Raw genomic sequence first — 21,019 nt, forward strand, 5'->3', positions numbered from 1 at the left:
TATTTAGGCATCAGTATAAATCAGCTCATGGATTCTGGCTATATGCAGTGTTATGGATATGGTAGTTTTTAGTAACAGACACAAAATATTAGGTCAAATATAATATTAATTAAATAAAAAAAAACGTATTGTTAAAACTTTTTTAAACAAACGTTTTTAGAACAATAATGTCTGTTCAGTTAAACTTTGAAGACAAACAGGATCTTTAGTTCTTTAAACTGATACAGCCATCCTTGTAATGGTAAGAGTGTCACCATAATGGACTAAAATATTATCCTTTTTCAATTATAGATTTTGACTGACACTTTTGCATTGTTAAATTATTTTTAGGCAATCAAACACTAAATGTTTGAGTTTTGAAGCCAATTTAAACCTCTAAACCAAAAAGTCAACTAATATAGCTCCGGGACTGACTACACACTGATGGTGAGTGAGGGGAGAGAGGGGAGATACCTGTAAACATATTGCCTCTGATTGGCTAATAGTACCTCTGCAGAAGATGCGACTTGCCTTCCCCCAGTCAATTTTACAGCTCTAAAACTCAAAGGACAAAATGTTTTCAGAAATAAATCCTTAGTTGTGAAGGAATAGCACTTAGTGCTAGATAAAGTTAAACCTTAAACTTCTCTTTACATCAGACTCTCAATGTCGCTGCTAAGCCCTTACCCCTGCGGCGCCGATCTCCCCACGGCATCAATAACGTTTCTTTCAGCTAAACTATCGCTACTAAACTCTTACTTCAGACTTTGGGATTTGTTGTGTCCGCTTTGACCGGTGTTCTGTCGAGTTGCGCTACCTTGTCAAACTGTGCTTTCCTAGTGTAAATTTAAGCTCTCCGTAAAACGCAGAATCAACCGGAGATCCGATTTAAACCTATAGTCACTTACCCAAGATAGCTAACGCTAACTAGCTGTGTAAAAAAAGTCGGCTCTGCTGCAGCCCAGCTTCACAAGTTGACGTAGACATGGTGCTTTTCGTGATCGACTCATTTTTTGAACATTTTCTTTTCTTAGCTACTGCAGACAATGGAGGTTGAGAAAGAGACCTATTGTGTTTCACAAAGAACGAGAAAAAGTGGATTTTAGCAAAAAAAACCCATATTACATTATATATACTGAATAAAATCTAAATAAGAAATCAGTGGTAAATCACAGAATCGTGAAGTAAACTGTGTAAGTGGGTTTTAAGAAGGGTCTTTATTTTTTACAGACAGCTGTTAAATAAGGCCCTACATGTTTGATCCTTGCTTTTTAGTATGTCCTAATATTTTAGCATTGGCTAAGATGATGTGAGTGTGTTTTGGAAAATGACTAGGTAGACTGAATAGAGCGCGGATGTATAGCACCTTATGTAGCTTTCCTGGTTTATGCATATCCACAGAAACATGCTCTCTTATTTCCAGCTTCAAAAAGCAGCCACAGCCGTCTGCAGCCATGTAATTTTATTTTCCAGCTGTCTAACACACTCAGGGAAGGGTTTTAAATTGGGGGGAGAGGGAGGGGGGAGAGGGGGGGGGGGTTACTACGAGAGCCTAGGATTTCAGTGACAATCCAGAGGGAACACACAGGTACTGAGAGACTTTCTACACTAAGAGTAACTTACTCATATTTTTCAGCACACAAATGTCAACACTTGACACAAATTAGGTCTCTCCTGACTGTAGCTACTGTGTTTTATGCTCAACAAAGCATTCAGTTCAATATGTGTTTTGTACTGTAGGGTAACTGGCAGATCTAATGTATTCAGCAGCGCTGAGCTGAAATGCATGATTCTAAAATGGGTTGCCAGAATTTGTAGCAGGGAAATGCAGGGTAAAATACATTTAAAAAAAAAGAAAAAATAGTTTATTATCTTTATTGTTGACATGTCTTTGTAACAATCATTTACCTCTCATATTTATAACAGTTAGTTTACTAAAGTAAAGATAATTATATTGGTACTCTCTGATACTTTTGCACAGTATTATATGTACTGTTTAGTATTAACAAAAGGGATATTTGGTGACATACAGTATAATTTTAGACAATAATATGTTTCTGCAAAGGCTTATTATTAGAAGAGCCTTAAACGAATCAAAATGTTGCTTGCCGCAAGACCTTACAACCTTTTTGGAAGATTAGATTAGATTCTGCCAGAGGTGGAAAAAGTACTGAAAAATTTACCTATAAAGTAAAAGTACCTTTACTTTGCTAAAATTCTACTCAAGTAAAAGTAAAAGTACCCATCTAAAAATCTACTTGAGTAAAAGTAAAAAAGTACTCAATTTAAAATGTACTTTGAGTAAAAGTTACAAAGTTACTTTTATTTATTTGATGTAAAAAAGTACAAATCATAAATTAAATAGTTTTTAATGAACTATTATTCCACATAATAATTTGGACCTTTCAGGCAGTATTTGTTCAGACCACCCCATAAAACATTTTTTTTTCTTTACTGTTAAAAAGTTAAAAAGTTTGGCCATATAAACGGTGACTATAAACCGTATTTTTTATAGTTTTACAATTCATTATTATATAACTTGCCATTGCTATGCTTTAACTGCTATTTACATGTTTTTTAATATCCAAGCAGATATGTTTAATGTTGCCAATAAAAACTTAAGGAATTATCATGAAAAACATGAAAACGTAAAAAAAAAAACCTGTTGGTCGGCACATGCGCAGTGCCGTAAAGAAGCAATATCGATGGGTAGCATAACTCGTCAGAACACCGGTTCCCCCCAAACACACAGACCCCAGGTTGTAATGTACATACAGAGTTCCCCAATGGTGGAACAAACTACCTTCCACTACCAGATCAGGAGAATCTCTCACTATCTTTAATAAACTCCTGAAGACAGAGCTCTTCAAAGAGCACCTACTCTCCTAACACCTCTAACAAACTAACTACTTCTAACCTCATTTCCTTCTTCCCCTCTTTTACTTCTCTATCCCTTTATTTCCCTTCAACCTCCTGTAAGCCCTATCTAAACAATGTTTTACCTTTAACTTCTATTACTTTTGTACTTCACTATTGTAAGTCGCTTTGGACAAAAGCGTCTGCCAAATGTAATGTAATGCAAATGTAATGTAATGTTACACAGCTGATTTACACACCGCTAACCGTAATAAACACTGCATGGAAAAGTTTAGCTGCGCTACCATGGAGAACAAAACTCTTTTTTTTTTTTTTTTTTTTTTTATTCAGACAATTTGTTTTTTTCCGCCAGCATTTCATTTGTTACTCAGTAACGGGGAGTTTTCCAATGTAGTGAAGTAAATTACTTGTGTCAAAATGAACTTGAATTACCTATTTTAAAAACTACTTTAGAAATTACAAATTACTAATAAAAGCTACTCAATTACAGTAATGTGAGTAAATGTAATTCATTATTTTCCACGTGTGGATTCTGCTTATATAAATATATTGAGGAAGGAGCTTAAATTTCAATTTCAATAACATAGTTAAAACACCAAAATATTTATTGACATTAAAATAAGAACAAATATGCAATAACTCTAAAAGTAATGCAATCAATAAATGTACAATACAGCAAGGAAACAGATACAGACATACTTGAGACAAGAGACACAAGGCAATCGTGCAATATAAGAGTGAGAGTGTACCAGGTAGGTAAGATGGGGGGGGGGGTGGGGTGGGGTGGGGGGGATTTAAGATTGACTGACAGTACCATTGTGAACTGAATCTGTATAAACATTAGTGCAATATAGTGGTTTAATAGTATAAAGGGTATAATGGTATAAGTGGTATAAATTAGAATAATACAAACAATACAAGTTTAAACAATACAAATCAACTGAAAGAAGTGCGAGCAGAAGTGAAATAGATTAAATTAATAATAAAAAAAAACTTAAAGAAAGGTAAAAATGAGGTGAAATATCACAGTGTGTGAACACGATAAGCTTAAGGGTGATAGTTGTATAAGAAATAATTACAATTCTATTTATCTCATATTTTAAACATTAATATATTAAAATTTCTCTGGGCTTTGCAAAACCATGCTGAGAATGCAAATGGGACGAGAGAGGTGTGGCTAAGTATGATGCTCTAGTTTGACAGAAAATCAACTTTTTTAATAATTACTGTAGCATGTGTGTATTATACTGATGTTCACACAACACTGCCAATTTTCTAATATTATCAAATACGTAAAATGCTTTTCTGATTAATAATGATACATTTTAATTGATATTGATATGACTACTTATTCTAAACTTTTAAATAGCATTCTGTAAAAGAAAAATAACACTTTTCACAATTCAAGAAACTTCACATGCACTTACTTTACATGCATTTTCTTTTTTAGCTCCAGCTGCAGGAACGATGGAGAGACTGTGATGTCTCTTTCGAGCACATTACTCACACAGTATATAACATTGTGCCCTCTTTACTTCAACCCCTAGGGCATCCAAGGCCCCCCAGGGTCCCCTGGAGCAGATGGACAAATGGGTCCCAAGGTAAGCACAAGCATTAAAAAAAACACCTTTAGCAATTATGCTAATGTAGCGATTTAGTTCCTGTGGGAACGGTTACATGGAGATTCCATTTATTCTGTTCCAGAAATGGTCTTCTTATCAAAGAGATTCCAAGAACTGGAAAAGCTTCACAAAACAGTGTTCAGGGACTATGCATGTCAATTGTGACTGTGTGTATGTGTGTGTGTGTGTTTGGGTATCTGTGTGTGTTTTCTCATTGTTGCCCGTGTGCAGGGTAAAACAGGGGAGCAGGGGCTGGCTGGTCTTCCAGGTGCTCCAGGGCAAAAGGTGATTTTCAACATATTCCATCCTCTGTGAAGCCATTTTAATATATCTCTTCAGTCTGCCAAAGCTAGCCAGCTTTAGAGCGTTATTGAACACAGTTTAGGAAGCCTAAATTAATCTTGAGGTGTATATTTTTTCTGTCACTTCTGCTGATAGAGTAACAATCAATGATTATTCATCTAAACTCTCAGTGCTTACCCAGCGAAGACATTCATTTCACATTTCAGTCAGAAGCGTAATGATTTTAAGTCAACCAGCTGATTCAGATACATTCTAACTTTCACAGGGCATGCAGGGCAGTCCAGGTCTTCCAGGGTTACGTGGGGTGATGGGTCCTACCGGGTTTAAAGGACATAAGGTAAGTCATTGTTGTGCGTGAGCATTGTTGTGACATGCTTTTGTTGAATATATAGACAATTATGCAGAAATTCTCTTTATTATGGTTTTAGTACTAAACTTTAAGGCTTAAAGAAACATTATTAACCTTTAAAGGTCTCATTCCATTGTTTTTTCTTTTTTTTTTTTAAATGTGCAGTTATGGTCTCTAGTATGAATTAATGCAATGTTAGCTGTTTTTTGTGTTAAAAAAAAAAAAAAAAAAAAAAGTTCTCCGTTGATCCGGTAAAACAGTGCTTTAGTCTGGTGGAGGAATGGACAGGGAAAAACGATAGGATTTTGTCTCTTGTTTATGAATATTCATAGAGGCAAACATATCGCCTCTGATTGGCTAACAGCACTGTGACGCAGCGAGACGAACAATGTTTAGAAACATTTTAAAATAAAGACATTTTTACCCTATTAACAGTCTTCGCAATGTTATATGTTACTTTACAACATGTGTAATAATGCCCTGCTAAGTGCAGTTCAGCCGAGTCTCTGTAAAACGCAAAATCCACCGGAGATCCTATGTAAACCTAGTTATTTACACACAGAGGTGGGTTGTCCACATCCAGACGAAGTAACGTGGATTTTTACTTTTAACTAATGTGAACAGAACTGTTCTTAAAAAAAAAAATAAACAATTGTAATTTCGCTGGTGGTGTTCCATAGACAAATTCTAACCTTTTGTTCCTTAGCTCTGAATTACTGGGCAAAGCATATAACAATGATATTCATAGTGAAAAAAGTCAGGAAGATCGGAAACCTCATTATAAGGAATAGGAATCTGCAGATCTGAGTTGTGAACAATAATCCAAGTTCCTACAAATGACCCCAAAAACAACTTTTATTAAAAGTAAACCACACATTGGCATTCAGCAGAACCAAAGATTCTCAAAAAAAAAAAACTTCATACACAATGTTTTAGCTGTGAGCAATAAAAAAACGTGGAAAGGGAAAATTAATTACCTTGACCAGTGCAAAACATGTATAATTCACCAAACCTTTTAGAAATACATTAATTCTCCCAATTTTGAGCATCTGAATATTCATTAGGGGTGCAGGACTTTGCAAAAGTCAGAGATCACCCTTAAGTTACTGCATCTCAGGTCAAAAATGCTTTTGAAGTTATTAAAAATTCTCAGAATCGGAAAATGATCACAAAAACAGAAAGTTACACACAATCTTCCATAACTAATTTTATGTACAGAGGTTTTTCTTATAAATACAACATTCTCTAATTTTCAGTTAGAGATATTCAGTGGTGTTGAGGTCTGGTCTCTGGGGTTACATTACATTACATTACATTTAGCGGATGCTTTTATTCAAAGCCATTTACAAATAATAATGCACATTAGCAATAGAGGACATAGAAATTCAAGGCAAAAAAAAAAAAAAAATTGACGGGGCCTAAAGGAGGCTAAAGGGGTAATAATGGGATAGAGGAGGAAAAGAGCGGGAGCAGGACATGAGTTTGGAAGTAGTTTGTTTTGTTAGAGGTGTTAGGAAGGTATCACATGTTCAAAAAAAAGTTATTTTGCAAATATTCTTTAATTAAATATATTTCTTACAGTGAAAGGATAAACAAATGCAAGAGTGAAGATTAATTTTCTTTCTAATTTTCTTTTTATCTTTGGACATCTTTTAATTGTCTTCCAGGTCTTACATGGCTTTTTTCCTAATCTCTCAGAAATATCTTGTGTAAATGAAGAACTTTTATGTTACTGCCATTTTGACTGAATATTAAATTTAAACTTAAGGGTGGTCTCTTATATGTTTGATATTATTGTTTGATACATTTTAGATATTAACTAAGCATTTTATTTATTTTTTTTATTTAACAGCTTCTTCTTGTTCACCATGACTTAAATCAATGCTATTTTCTGTTTAAGGGACAAATGGGAGAACCTGGTCTTAAAGGCAATGAGGTATGGCCACTCTCTTTCACTCTTAATCATCTTTATCTTTATATATTTTGTACCTTTGCTTAACATCAACCAATCATATTAGTGACTAAACCAAGTATAATCCAGTAAGCTGCAGTCTCTCTGTTTAAAATTGTGTTGTAAATGTTTAAATGATAGGAAAAGCCTGCACTGAAACAGAGCTTCCAGCTGAAGATTTATGTGTCTTACCTTAAACAGTCTCTCTGACGGGGACCAGCTTAAATCAGCACAGTGTGCTTTACTTTACCCAACTCGGCCCAGCGTGCTCCTCTAAAGGTTACTCTGAGCCTCAGGTTGCTTTTCGGCATCAAATGCTAATGATAACCTTTTAGCATCTGAGACCCCCTAACAGAGACCACCCTTCGTCCTTTTTCAGGGAGAGAAAGGCAGCGAGGGGTCTCCTGGAGTTCCTGGACCGATGGTGAGTGAACGTACACCGTCTCTCCACCAGGTGTCAGCACACTAGCAGTTTGTCTCTTGACTCAACGCAGACAATAACCCTGCGAGGAGCAATACGTCTGCACCTGGAAGGGTCTGAAGCCATTACGCACCTACTGCAGTTTGAATAATAATAATAATAGCCAATCTAAGAGAATGAAAGCACCTGGAGTGTGATTCAGATAACCTGTAGGACTTATGCTAGACTGTAACCAGAAAGGATTCTGTATAGGACTGACAACAGGGGTTTCAAAAAGGACTTTTTAACTTTTTAAGCCTTAAAAATAAAGTGTTGCGTCACAAATGCATGCTAATTATTAATATTAGGTAGTTATTTTAATTATATGGAGTATGTAATGTATATACAAAGGTGCAATATATATAGATATATATATAGAACTGGATGGTTTTTGAATGTGGTTATGATTGACACTATTATCCCACACTGCAATGCAAGCCATTTTTTTACATCTGGATTTATATGCAATTAATACAAAGAAATGCTATCCTGCAAGATGCAGAATAGCAACAATGGCAGCAGAAGAATGGCCTATGCAAAGACTTATGATGGCATTGCATTGCTTTACATGTTAGTAACACTTCCTGTTAGTACATCATGGGATAATACATTACTAATTTGTGTAATAACCTGCCAAACTTGCACTATTTGAATTAGTATATAGTATATAGCTCATAGGATTAGTGTGTAGTACACATTTGAAATGCAGCCAATACATTTCTCATTATGAAAATGGATCATGTTAAGATTGCGGTGTTTGGTACAAGTACAAAGCATTTTAACTTTTGACCTGCACATCTTTTAACCAAGAGAGGATGTCTGACTTGTCAATCTTAACCAGTACTTGCATTAGCATGTTTAAATAATAATTTGGTACATGGGCTCACATACAATGAACCTCAACACTGTTGACTCTCTGTAAATCAGGCCAATTCCAAACCTGCAAGACAGATGTGTCTTGTGATACAACTCATTGATGCCCTCAAAATGTGCATACAATTGGGCAAAGCAGTAAGACATTATGTGGACTTCAGGGGAATACAATGTTGTTGATACTGGAGAGCAGCACATCACCTCCAGACTCCAGAATTTGTTTTAACCCTCCTGCTATCTTTAAATTTACTAACATCTTTATTCCCTGGGTCAACATGACCCCAGCAATTTAAACCTCCAGAAAATTAATATAATTAACTTTAAATAAAGTTTATTTGCCAGTAACTTCATGTTTATTTGATAAATTGTCAGCAGTTGTGGCATTATTAAAATGTTACATTAGTATTATATACGTTTTCTAAGTGTTGTGATGTTAAGTCAGGGCCTAAAGTGAAGGAACATTAAAAAAAAAAGTATAAAAACTAAATGTCATAGTGACCTCTACATTACTACCACACAAATGTGTGTAAAATATAGATATTTCTTATGTTTTATGCCAATAAAACAGCCTTAATAAAAGCTTGAAAATATTGGAAATATTGGAACATTTTATTTTTTTATGTATTGTCTTCATGAAATTAAGAAAAGACAATAAATATGAATCACAAAACTATTGTCAATATATTTTTAGAGACATCATACATTGAGTGGATCAAATAATAGGATGGGTTAAAAATACAGGCTGCTATGTTAACCAAGTCTCCCCAGAAGATGAGCTCAAGCTCAGCTAAAAGGGAAAGCTAATGATGGGGGATCTGTGTTTAGGTGATTAGCTTTTACCTTATTCATCCACTCCCTCAACTATCTACCAAACTGCAGCCATAGGGAATGAACTGGTTTATTTGTACCAGTGTGGCTTGCGAAAGCCAAACATGGGGAAGCAAGTGGAGGCAAAGCTAAAAGCTAACCAGCTACAATGTCTTTAAATAGATCACTGTCTTTAGATTACAGTAAGAGGACACAATGAGGGAATGACATTGATATCCAGTAAGACTTGATACTTAATACTATCCATTTTATTATTAAATTGTTATGTCTGCAGTGTAAATGAAATAAAAGCAGATATTTGTATTTTTTTTCTTCTGTTAATACAAATTAGTGTATTTCATTCTGAAGCAAAAAAATAATACTAATATGATGTTATATTAGTATTATATAAGTTTTATAAGTGTTGTGTTGTTAAGTCAGGGCCTAAAGTGAAGGAACATTAAAAAAGTATAAAATCTAAATGTCATAGTGACCTCTACATTACTACCACACAAATGTGTGTAAAATATAGATATTTCTTATGTTTAATGTCAATAAAACAGCCTTAATAAAACCTTAAAAATATTGGAAATGTTGGAACATTTTTTTTTATGTATTGTCTTGATTAAATTAAGAAAAGACAATAAATATGAATCACAAAACTTTGTAAATGAGCTTCTTAAATCACATCTATGCAATGTTCACCTCAATCAAAGTCACATACTTACCATGTATATGTATACATAAATCAAATAATAGCAACAGCAATAAAACTCTCAGTGAAGGCATTCTATGTAAGCTTGAAATTGTTATGAATATAAGCTGCCTAATCCACATTACACATTGCCATCCTTGGTTTCTATAATTACAACATTACAGGAAATCGGAGTCAGTAAGTTTGTTTGCAGTGCATCATTTCACACCAAACCACTCATGACTTTGTTTACATCTCAGTGTTTAAATGATGCCTCTGTTCTGAAAAAAAAAAAAGTGTTGGGAATCCTTGTTAATTACACCACTCGAGAGAAATGAGAGAAATGAAGATGAGGTTCGGATGCTGCAAATGGAAGGATTGTGTGTCGACGTGATATCACGCTGCTATCTTGTAACCTGCGGTAGGTAAGCGCTGGCAGACAGATGTGATAAGGCTCTGCACTGAGAGCACAGGAACTGCAGAACACTGTCTGTTGGAGATGGATAATTAATCCTTATCTTCACGTTGGGATCATTAGTAGTAAGTTACCTTGGGTGGTTGAAAGTACAGTAGAATATTCGGGGGTGGGCGATGACCAGAAATGAGGTATGATGAAATTTGTAATTCAGTGGTGAAGTATCCAATTGTAGCCAACTGGCAGCTGGGCTTTTGTGCACAGCTTGGTTTTTGTTCGTTATGGAATCTCCAGTGCTGCCTCCTTTCTCCCCTCACTGAGACCAGAGAGGATTTTTTTAATAAGGCAGACTTTCCCTTTGATATTAGTGTGAAAAGTTTTAACAGGCCTCTCTTTCTCTCCCTCCCTCTTTCTTTACCAGGGTGAAGCCGGACCCAGGGGAAGCAAAGGAGAGGTTTGTAGAATTAGACTCACGAATTACATTTAATCTATTCTGCCTCATTTTACACAGGAAACGAGATCGTCTCCTCCTGCTCTCGAAACAAGAAAGAGTGAAACACTTCAAAGTTGTGGCAGACATATCCACGGGGTGTTTACATTTGACAAGTTGACAGCTATTGAGCCATGCAAGCTTCAGCTGGAGCGCAGGCTGTGTAGAAGAAGGGACCGTAGCCACCAGTGCCATTCCGTCACTTATGCTGGATACATTTGTTAGAATTTACGCCACCAGCAAGAAAGTAGCCATTCATTAAGACTGGTCTTAGACTGGCACGAAATGGAGCATCAGCACTGTCTAGTAATTTGGTTGAAACCTGCAGGTTTCACCTACTGCACCTGCTGCTGTTTGACAACAGCCCAGGGTAGAGATTTAATAACAGCCAGTCTATGAGAATGAAAGCGCCAGCAGTGTGATTCAGATCCCTTGTATAGGAGAGATATATAAATATATGTTACACTCTAAACAGAAGGGGATCTATATATGAGCTATGGTTCTATAAGGTTCTTTGACTCATAACCATCACAGAACTCTTTTTGATGCTATTTAGCAGAAACCCGGAGGTTTTCAAATGAGAAGGCTCGGCCCGCAGGCTCTCTGGACCTGTCACATCAGTCCATATCAGGATGCCTTTGTGTATTTCCAGGAAAGTGATGTATGCTTTTAAATTTGACAAGACAGGGAAAAGGGTGAGAATGGAAATGCTTCCATTATCCACAGGAAGTTGCAATGAAGTGCAATACTAATGCTATTTAAAAAAAAATAGGTCCATATTTAAAGAACACCCCTCAAACTAGGTGTATTAGTTTTAGTTTTACATGATATGTGTAGCATAATTTGGTGCAACTTGTAATTTAAAAGAAAATAAGTCATAAATACATATAAAAAATACAGCTCTGGAAAAAATGAAGAGACCACTTCAGTTTCTGAATCAGTTTTCTGATTTTGCTATGTATAGGTATATGTTTGATTTGCATTTATGGCTGAAATAACAAAAAAGATGCAGAGCTTTCAGACCTCAAATAATGCAGAGAAAACAAGTTCATAATCATAAAGTTTTTAGAGTACAGAAATCAATATTATTTGGTGGAATAACCCTGATTTTTAATCACAGTTTTCATGCATCTTGGCAGTTCTCCTCCACCAGTCTTACACACTGCTTTTGGATAACTTTATGCCACTCCTAGTGCAAACATTCATGCAGTTCAGCTTGGTTTGATGGCTTGTGATCATCCATCTTCCTCTTGATTATATTCTAGAGGTTTTTAATTTGGTAAAATCAAAGAAACTCATCATTTTTTTTCCAGAGCTGTATTTAAGCATATAGATGTTTGAGCTTCATTTAATGAACAGCCAGTCTAAGAGATTGAAAGCACCAGCAATTGGATTCATATCAACTGTAGCACCTGCAGTGTTACACTTGTAATCAGCAAGGGTTCTATATACTGTAGGAGATACTGCTCTATAGGGTTATTTGACTCACAGAACTTAACAATCACAGAACTCTTTTTGATGCATTATGGCAGAAACCCACAGAAAGCTGAGCCCACGGGCTCTCTGGACCCGTCACATCAGTCCATATCAGGATGGCTCAGTATATTTCCAGGAAAGTGATATATGCTTTCAAATTTGACAAGACAGAAAAGGGAAAGAATGGAAATCCATCCATTATCCACAGTAATAATAATCCACATAATAATGGTTTAATATTTAAACAGATTTTTTGTTACACTGATAGAACTATTGCAGATATACTGTATAAACTGTGTATGTAAGTGATCAACAGTGTTGGGCACGTTATTTTTGAAAAAGTAATTAGTTATAGTTACTAGTCACTTCTTCGAAAAAGTAACTGAGTTAGTAACTAAGTTACTCCACTACAAAAATAACTAGTTACCAGTAAAAGTAACTATTTCGTTACTTTTGCATACCTGTCAAGTTTTGAGTTTAAAAATAAGGGAATTTTTTTTGCCGCCCGCTTTGAGCCGCCCCACCAGCCTAACTGAGGTTCAGTATCCCTTACATGTTAAGACAGGTTGACAGGAAATCAAAAATAACCACCTGTGAACCACTTACCTTATAAACTACAATTAGATTATCAGAATCTGATAAAACTGACCTTTGTTGACATTGAAATGTTGTGGACATTCCTACATATGTAATTCTTCTAATACAACCTAAATGAAAACACTTTTCTAGATATTAAGTCTTCACTTTTCTGTCAGGGATGCACTCTTTTATGTTAATTTATTTTGAGCTTTTACTAAAGGAGATGGACCAGATATATTCCATGAATGAATCCATTCCTCAATAAAGTACATCAACAATGGATTTCATGTAGCAATGTAATAATGTAAACAATTCACTTGTTTCTGTCTAATACACTGCTGGATTTACATAATGATTGAGTTATGGTCCACAGTGGGCTAAGGGATTTTATCAGGTAAACTGATCAGTTGGATCCGGTGGAAAACACACAATTTAGAGGCAGTGAGCAGAGTTCAAAAACTGCTTTAAACTACCAACATAAAGTACTGAACTGAATTCTGGCTATCCTCTACATCCAGCTTCTAGCAAACTAGTTAGCTAACTGAACTTTTGTTTATTATAGCTTACAGTAAGTCCTGCAATCCTAAATTAGTAAATACAAGTAAAAACAAATAATTAGTTACTGGCTGATCAGGTGCATCAGGGCAGGTTGAACATATATACATGGGTTTGATCTGTCTGTTTTGATTGGGAAACGAGTCTTTTTACCTGCAGAAACAGCTCCAGAAACAGTGTAATCACAGTTTACATGGTTAGCTCAGTTACCTTTTTTTTTTTAGAAAAATCGCTGTATATTCAGATCTGTTTTAACATCAGCTGCTCCAACTAGCTGCCTGAACTCACAGCGACGGGAGGTAGCTTCCCCACACTGACCCTGCTCTGCGCTCCGCAAAACCAGCAAGCTGATTGGCTGTTTCTCCTGAAAGGCGGGACTTTCTCCTGGAACTGGCACCATGATTGGCGTTAAGAGATTTAATAATCTCTCATTAATACGGTCATAAATACTAATGCGGGAGAACGGCGAAAAAGAGGGTTAAAATGCGGTAGTTTCCAGGCCAAAATGGGAGTCTTGACAGGTATGTGGCTAAAGTAACATGCAGTATAACGGCGTTATAGTTACAGTCATAGTAATTAGTTAGATTACTCTTTACTGAAAAAAAGTAACGGCGTTAGTAACGTCCGCCATTTATTTTCAACGCCGTTACTCCCATCACTGGTGATCAATAATGTATATCTGATAAGCTCTCTGTTATGGGAAAGTCAGTGTGTTCTCTTATGTTGAGGCAAAATAACAGGGTTTTAAATAGGCTCAATAAATCACATCTGACCATTTATCACCCCAAAAAAGTAACTTATTCTGCACTTACTATTCATTACTGTTAATGCTAATGCTCTAGGAACTGTAACATTTACTTAAGCACTTACTTAACTGGACTCAGTGATGATGATTTATGTTATGTATGTTCTGTATGATTTATGTTCTTACATTTATGGGTTTATGGTTCACCTGGTTCTTGAAGGTCACATTACTGCATCACTGAGTTTAGGGTTTGATAATGATATAATTAGCAGATCATGTGTGATCTCAGTGGCTCTGCTGGACTTGAGCTGCTCATCCATATTCCTTTCTAAGATTATTTTCCTAAACCCCTGTGTGGTTGCTCTTGTCTTCTGTCCAGAGAGGTACTTCAGGAGAAACTGGGCCTAGAGGTCTGGATGGGAAGAAAGGGGACACCGGACACATAGGAATAGTCGGACCACGTGGCTCTCCTGGTCAAGATGGGTTACCAGGCCAGCCTGGTGTTCCAGGCTATGCTGGGAAACCTGTGAGTCTACCAGCATTTCACATTTTAACATAACTCACATAATTCACTGTATACTGTAATAGTAGATGTTATAATTGTAATCTTACTTAAAACTAGCAAACGTATAGGATAAAATAATGCATTCAAGCTAATATCCTGCCTTTTCAGAATTATTTATATCTTATATTCTTTTTTAAGATGACCAGATTTGGTAAGCACCGCTTACAGTAGCAATAATTAGTCAACCAAGCAGGTTTGGTGTAATTGCTCAATGTGTGTTTTTCAGGGGAAGTCTCCATCTGATGAGCACTTAATAAAGATCTGTGGTGATGTTCTGAGGCGTAAGTATCTAAGCTCATCATTGCAGTTGTGTTGTAACAGGCAGAACAAGCAGATGGCTAAAGAAAGGATTTTGGCATCTGTGTCAAATCTCTGCAATTTTAGAATGATTATATTAAGTCATGACTGATGGTTAGCCCACACAGGCCAGTAGCTTGTACACTACTGGTTAAAATGGTTAAAAATAATATATTTTGCAGGTAAGGTAAGATGAGCTTTAAAATGTGATGTACGCTTACGCAGTGTTGGTGTTGGTGTGACTCTACTACTACTCCTACTACTACTCCTACTAATAAAATAAGATAATCCTTTATTAATCCCACAATGGGGAAATTTACAATGTTACAGCAGGACAGAGGAAAGAACAGAGAAACAGGTCAGGAGAAAAAAAATATATATACAAACAATATTAATAATAATAATAATAAAAACTATGTATACAAAAACAATTACAGGAAATATATAAAGATACTTAAAAAATTATATATAGTTGAAACACCAGACAGATAGGGGTGACGCTTGCTGAATAAAAGGTAAAGACTGGTTTATTTACAGAGCCGAAAACAGAATAACACAGCCAGATAACAGATCGAACAGAACTCACAGTATAAACAGAAGACGTAGTACAGGAAACAGTCCAAGATCCAAAGCCAGAGAGACAGTCCGATAATACGATAAATCCGATAAGGGCAAAGACAAAAGGCAAAATCCGTAATACAGAAAAAAACTTAAAAAAAGCAAATGCAGAAAGTTGCAAAAGTTTTTTTTAAGTAAATTTTACGTATATTTTTTTTTTAGTGTAGTACTACTACTGCTGCTGCTGTTACTTTTACCACTACTGTTACTGTTACTAATACTACCCCTGCTATTACCACTAGTAATATTAGTACTAATAGTATAATTACAACTGCTGCTACTATTATTATTGCTACTACTAGTACTACTGTTGCTACAATTACGAATACTACTACTACTTCCACTGCAGCTGTTGATAATTCTAATCCTGCTACTACTACAATCTACATTTAATGCTATTTCAACTACTACTACTTCTACTAATGATGCTACTATTTCTATTAGTACTACTTATACTGCTGTTATACTACTGCTAATTCTACTATTGATGTTACTGCTATTACAATGCTTCTACCTCTCCAAGTACAACTGTTAATACAGTTTCTGCTCCAACTACTTCTACTGCTACTGCTACAACACTCTTGAAAATTACATTGCATCAAATGGTTCTTTAAGCAATGCCCTAGAGAAACTACTTTTGCTTCACAGCTGGTCTGTAGCAATGTAAGTAAATTAAGCTTTAAAAATTGATGCACACCATTCAGATGCCCAAACTTTCCTGATTAGTTACGCACCTTTTGTCTGTATAAAAGCACTGTAGAACAGTCTGTTCCCTCTGCACTTTCTCTATGGCAGTATTTAGACACGATTGCACTTCTGGATTGCTCTCGTAATTACTAGGTAAAGGCAATTAATTAAGAAACACAGCTAAACCATTCTGACTGTCAAAAGTGTAGGGCTTTCCTTTAGACGAATTGCAAGTAAAGAAGAATGCGCTGATTAAAGTTTTCTACACCTTTTAAAGACTATTGGAATCTGGAGAAAATTGTAGTGATGTGGTTTAAGAAGAGGTCTGACTCGACTTGAACCTGCAAGAACATTATGTAGACCCACAAGAACTTGAATAAAAGACAGCTCAGTTCACAACACTTTGTTGCTCAGCTTCTCAGTTTCTGCTGTGAAGAGGAGACTGCAGGATTGAATGCAGAATTCAAAAATTAAACATTATTGTTAAAGGTTTTGTTCGAAAAAATTTTTTACTAGTAGTGTTTATGGTTCCACACCTCAGTCCTTCACTCTTATAGCTAAGTGCTATATACGTAACTTTTAATTTAGTGTTGTAGAAGATGCACAAAAAAAAAAAAAAAAATCATAAATTATTCAACAGTACATCTACAGTGTAACCCTTTGAACCCTAGGCTGTTTTGGTGTGTTTTTTCTTTTTTCATTTTATGTCAGTCGTCCTTTCAGGTCTTTTTTAGACAGTAACATGCCATGAGCTCTTTTACTCCAGAAGCCATACGGCTGCTCAAAAATATAATCATTTAAAATGTAAAAGGAAGCAGAATTGTTATATTTTCCTGGAACTGGTCATGTTTTTGTCAAAATTTTACCAAGTGCCTGTGTTTTTTTTTTTTTTTACTCATTTTTGAATGTATACACTTTAAATATATTCACACCTAAAATATCTTTTCAAAAATGATGCTTAGGCTAGAGTGTTTATGAGATAAGAAAGCATAAGAATATTGATGATTTGAGTTCATTACATGGCTTATTAATTATTACTTTGACAAAATACATGGCGAAACAGCATCAGGCGGAGTTATTTTTCTTGATAATCACACCTCTAGGATACATGTAGATTACTAAAAAAAAAAAAAACTGACACTCAGAGCAGCCTATGCCTTTCAGTATTTGTCAGTATGAGGACACACAAAGAAACCAACTATATACAAAAATGTCAACTTTTTAGTCTAAATAAATAAAAATGTTTAGTGCAAAATAACTACTTAGTAAATATGTGCAGGTAAAATAAAGACTATATAAAGCAGTGCGCAGCATACCTAGCTTTAGTTTGAGTAAAGCATGTAGTTTCACACTTTTTCTCTGGACACTTTTGAGTCTTTTACTGATATTATTTGGTTTGAAACATCATATAAATGTTTGAAGCACTGAAGGTAAATAATATTGGTTGTGGAAGGAGATCTCACTTTTTTAGGTGTTTTTCTGAATGGGTTTTTTGTAGATTTTTTTTTTTTTTTTTATCGCTATTTTTTAGAAAGAGTAAGTTCCGCCCTTTCTAACCAAATATGGATTATGTTTATGTTTAAAGGGATTTCTGAGTAATTAAGCTGAGAACACAAGGTGCGATTTTGGACGGAAAAACCGTCCGTAGGGTTCTAAAGGTATTTATTCATGCAAAAATGACACTATCCCTGCTTATTATGGGATTTGCCAATCAACACTTTTTTCACTCCATGCCATTATCTGCATTAGTTAATATGTTTCTCCTCTCTGCACCCATCTCTCTCAGATCAGCTACCCCAGCTGCTACAGACCATGCTTCCTCGGAGCTGCGAGCGTTGTGAGACAGTGAAGGGACCCCCGGGACATCCCGGAGTGCCAGGACCAAAAGGGTCCAGTGGTCCTCCAGGGTACCCAGGCAGACTGGGCCCGCAAGGTTACCCGGGGTCTCCTGGTCCGCAGGGACCTTCAGGAGTCAAAGGTAACACAGGTGTATCTTTCCTCTGACGCGTACGGTTAGCAGCCTGTGGAGGGGAAAGGCTAGGCTGCATGCTAATGCACACTGGCTCATCCGCTTGTGTAAATGAAATGTGATGTAACTTTCTTTAGGCGACATGGGATTGAGGGGGTATAAAGGCATCAGAGGCGAAGGCAGACCAGGACAGCCTGGGCCTCCCGGACATACAGGTGAGAGATCAGCTCAGTTCAGTCACGCAACAGAACGCCGGCCACTCCACCGTCAAGCTCTGCTACAAGATCAACTGTGACACCGTCTAGTTAACTTTAGCTTTGATTCAGAGTGAACAGCGCTGCTACTACTACTATTACTACTACTAGTATTATTATAACAACTATTATTACTATTAATACTAGTATTACTACTACTATTACTACTAATAATATTATTATAACAACTATTATTACTATTAATACTAGTATTACTACTACTACTACTACTAATATTATTAAAACAAATAATATTACTATTAACACTAGTATTACTACTACTCCTACTTCAGTTATAGCTACTATTATTACTATAACAACTATTATTACTATTAATACCAGTATTATTACTACTAATCCTACAGTTGTAACTACTACTATTACTATAACAACTATTGTTACTATTAATACCAGAATTATTACTACTAATCCTACAGTTATAACTACTACTATTACTATAACAACTATTATTACTATTAATACCAGTATTACTACTGCTACTGCTACTACTACTCCTACAGTTATACCTACTATTACTGCAACAAATATTATTACTATTAATACTAGTGTAACTACTGCTGCTGCTACTACTACTACTACTACTACTACTTCAGTAATAACTACTAATATTACTATAACAACTAATATTGCTATTAATACTAGTATTACTACTGATACTACAACTCTTACTTCAGTTATAACTACTACTATTACTACAACTATTATTACTATTAATACCGGTATCACTACTACTACTGCTTTAGTCATAACTACTACTATTACTATAACAACTAATATTAATATTAATACCAGTATTACTACTACTACTACTACTTTAGTTATAACTACTACTATTACTACAACATCTAATATTAATATTAATACCAGTATTACTACTGCTACTACAACTCTTACTTCAGTCATCACTACTACTATTACTACAACTATTATTACTATTAATACCAGTATCACTACTACTACTGTTTTAGTTATAACTACTACTAGTACTATAACAACTAATATTACTATTAATACCAGTATCACTACTACTACTGCTTTAGTTATAACTACTACTATTACTACATCTATTATTAATATTAATACCAGTATCACTACTACTACTGCTTTATTTATAACTACTACTATTACTATAACAACTAATATTAATATTAATACCAGTATCACTACTACTACTACTGCTTTAGTTATAACTACTACTATTACTATAACAACTAATATTAATATTAATACCAGTATCACTACTACTACTACTGCTTTAGTTATAACTACTACTATTACTATAACAACTAATATTAATATTAATACCAGTATCACTACTACTACTGCTTTAGTTATAACTACTACTATTACTATAACAACTAATATTAATATTAATACCAGTATCACTACTACTACTGCTTTAGTTATAACTACTACTATTACTATAACAACTAATATTACTATTAATACCAGTATCATTAATACTACTGCTTTAGTTATAACTACTACTATTACTACATCTATTATTAATATTAATACCAGTATCACTACTACTACTGCTTTAGTTATAACTACTACTATTACTATAACAACTAATATTAATATTAATACAAGTATCACTAATGCTACTACTATTACTATAACAACTAATATTAATATTAATACCAGTATCACTACTACTACTTTAGTTATAACTACTACTATTACTATAACAACTAATATTACTATTAATACCAGTATCACTACTACTACTGCTTTAGTTATAACTACTACTATTACTACAACATCCATTATTACTATTAATACCAGTATAACTACTGCTACTACTACTCCTGCTTCAGTTATATCTACTACTATTACAATAACATCCATTATTACTATTAATATCAGTATTACTACTACTAGTCCTACTTCTGTTATAGCTACCACTATTACTACAACATCTATTATTACTATTAATACCAGTATAACTACTGCTACTACAACTCTTACTTCAGTTATAGCTACCACTATTACTACAACAACTATTATTACTATTAATACTATTACTATTGCTGCTACCACTACTGCTACAACCACACTTGCATTGTAATTACTTTTATTACTAACTACTACTACAGATATACACACTATAATTTCAAATACCTCAACTACTATTATGACTATTACTTTTAATAGTAACTACTGCTATTGCTGCTACTACTACTGCTACAACCATGACCTCTGTAATTCATGTTACTACTACTGTGTTTGCTTTAAATGGTGCCCTAGTCAGGGCGCTGAGTGGTACAGTGGTCTAAAATACTGCCACTATGATTGGAAAATTGCTGGTTTGAACCCTGGTCATGCAGCTTGTCATCAGCTGCCGGAGCCCCTACAGAGCACAATTTGACTTGCTCTCTCTGGGTGGGTAGGTGGCGCACTTTCCCCTCAACACTTGTGATGTCGATCAGC

The 21,019-nt window shown here is 35.1% G+C and overlaps 1 protein-coding gene across 1 annotated transcript in view; it reads left to right on the forward strand.

Annotated features, from left to right (window-relative positions):
• Positions 1-21,019, forward strand: part of si:dkey-225n22.4 (collagen alpha-1(XXI) chain) — a 96,737-nt gene that overhangs the window by 71,896 nt on the left and 3,822 nt on the right. The window contains exons 19-28 of the mRNA XM_049480563.1: positions 4,404-4,457; positions 4,710-4,763; positions 5,047-5,118; positions 7,031-7,066; positions 7,461-7,505; positions 10,752-10,784; positions 14,555-14,701; positions 14,967-15,021; positions 18,129-18,320; positions 18,449-18,526. Of these exons, the coding sequence (XP_049336520.1) occupies positions 4,404-4,457; positions 4,710-4,763; positions 5,047-5,118; positions 7,031-7,066; positions 7,461-7,505; positions 10,752-10,784; positions 14,555-14,701; positions 14,967-15,021; positions 18,129-18,320; positions 18,449-18,526 (766 nt within the window). The remainder of the gene's footprint in view (positions 1-4,403; positions 4,458-4,709; positions 4,764-5,046; positions 5,119-7,030; positions 7,067-7,460; positions 7,506-10,751; positions 10,785-14,554; positions 14,702-14,966; positions 15,022-18,128; positions 18,321-18,448; positions 18,527-21,019) is intronic.

The sequence above is a fragment of the Astyanax mexicanus genome, chromosome 6, assembly GCF_023375975.1.
Source record: "Astyanax mexicanus isolate ESR-SI-001 chromosome 6, AstMex3_surface, whole genome shotgun sequence".
NCBI lineage: Eukaryota > Metazoa > Chordata > Actinopteri > Characiformes > Acestrorhamphidae > Astyanax > Astyanax mexicanus.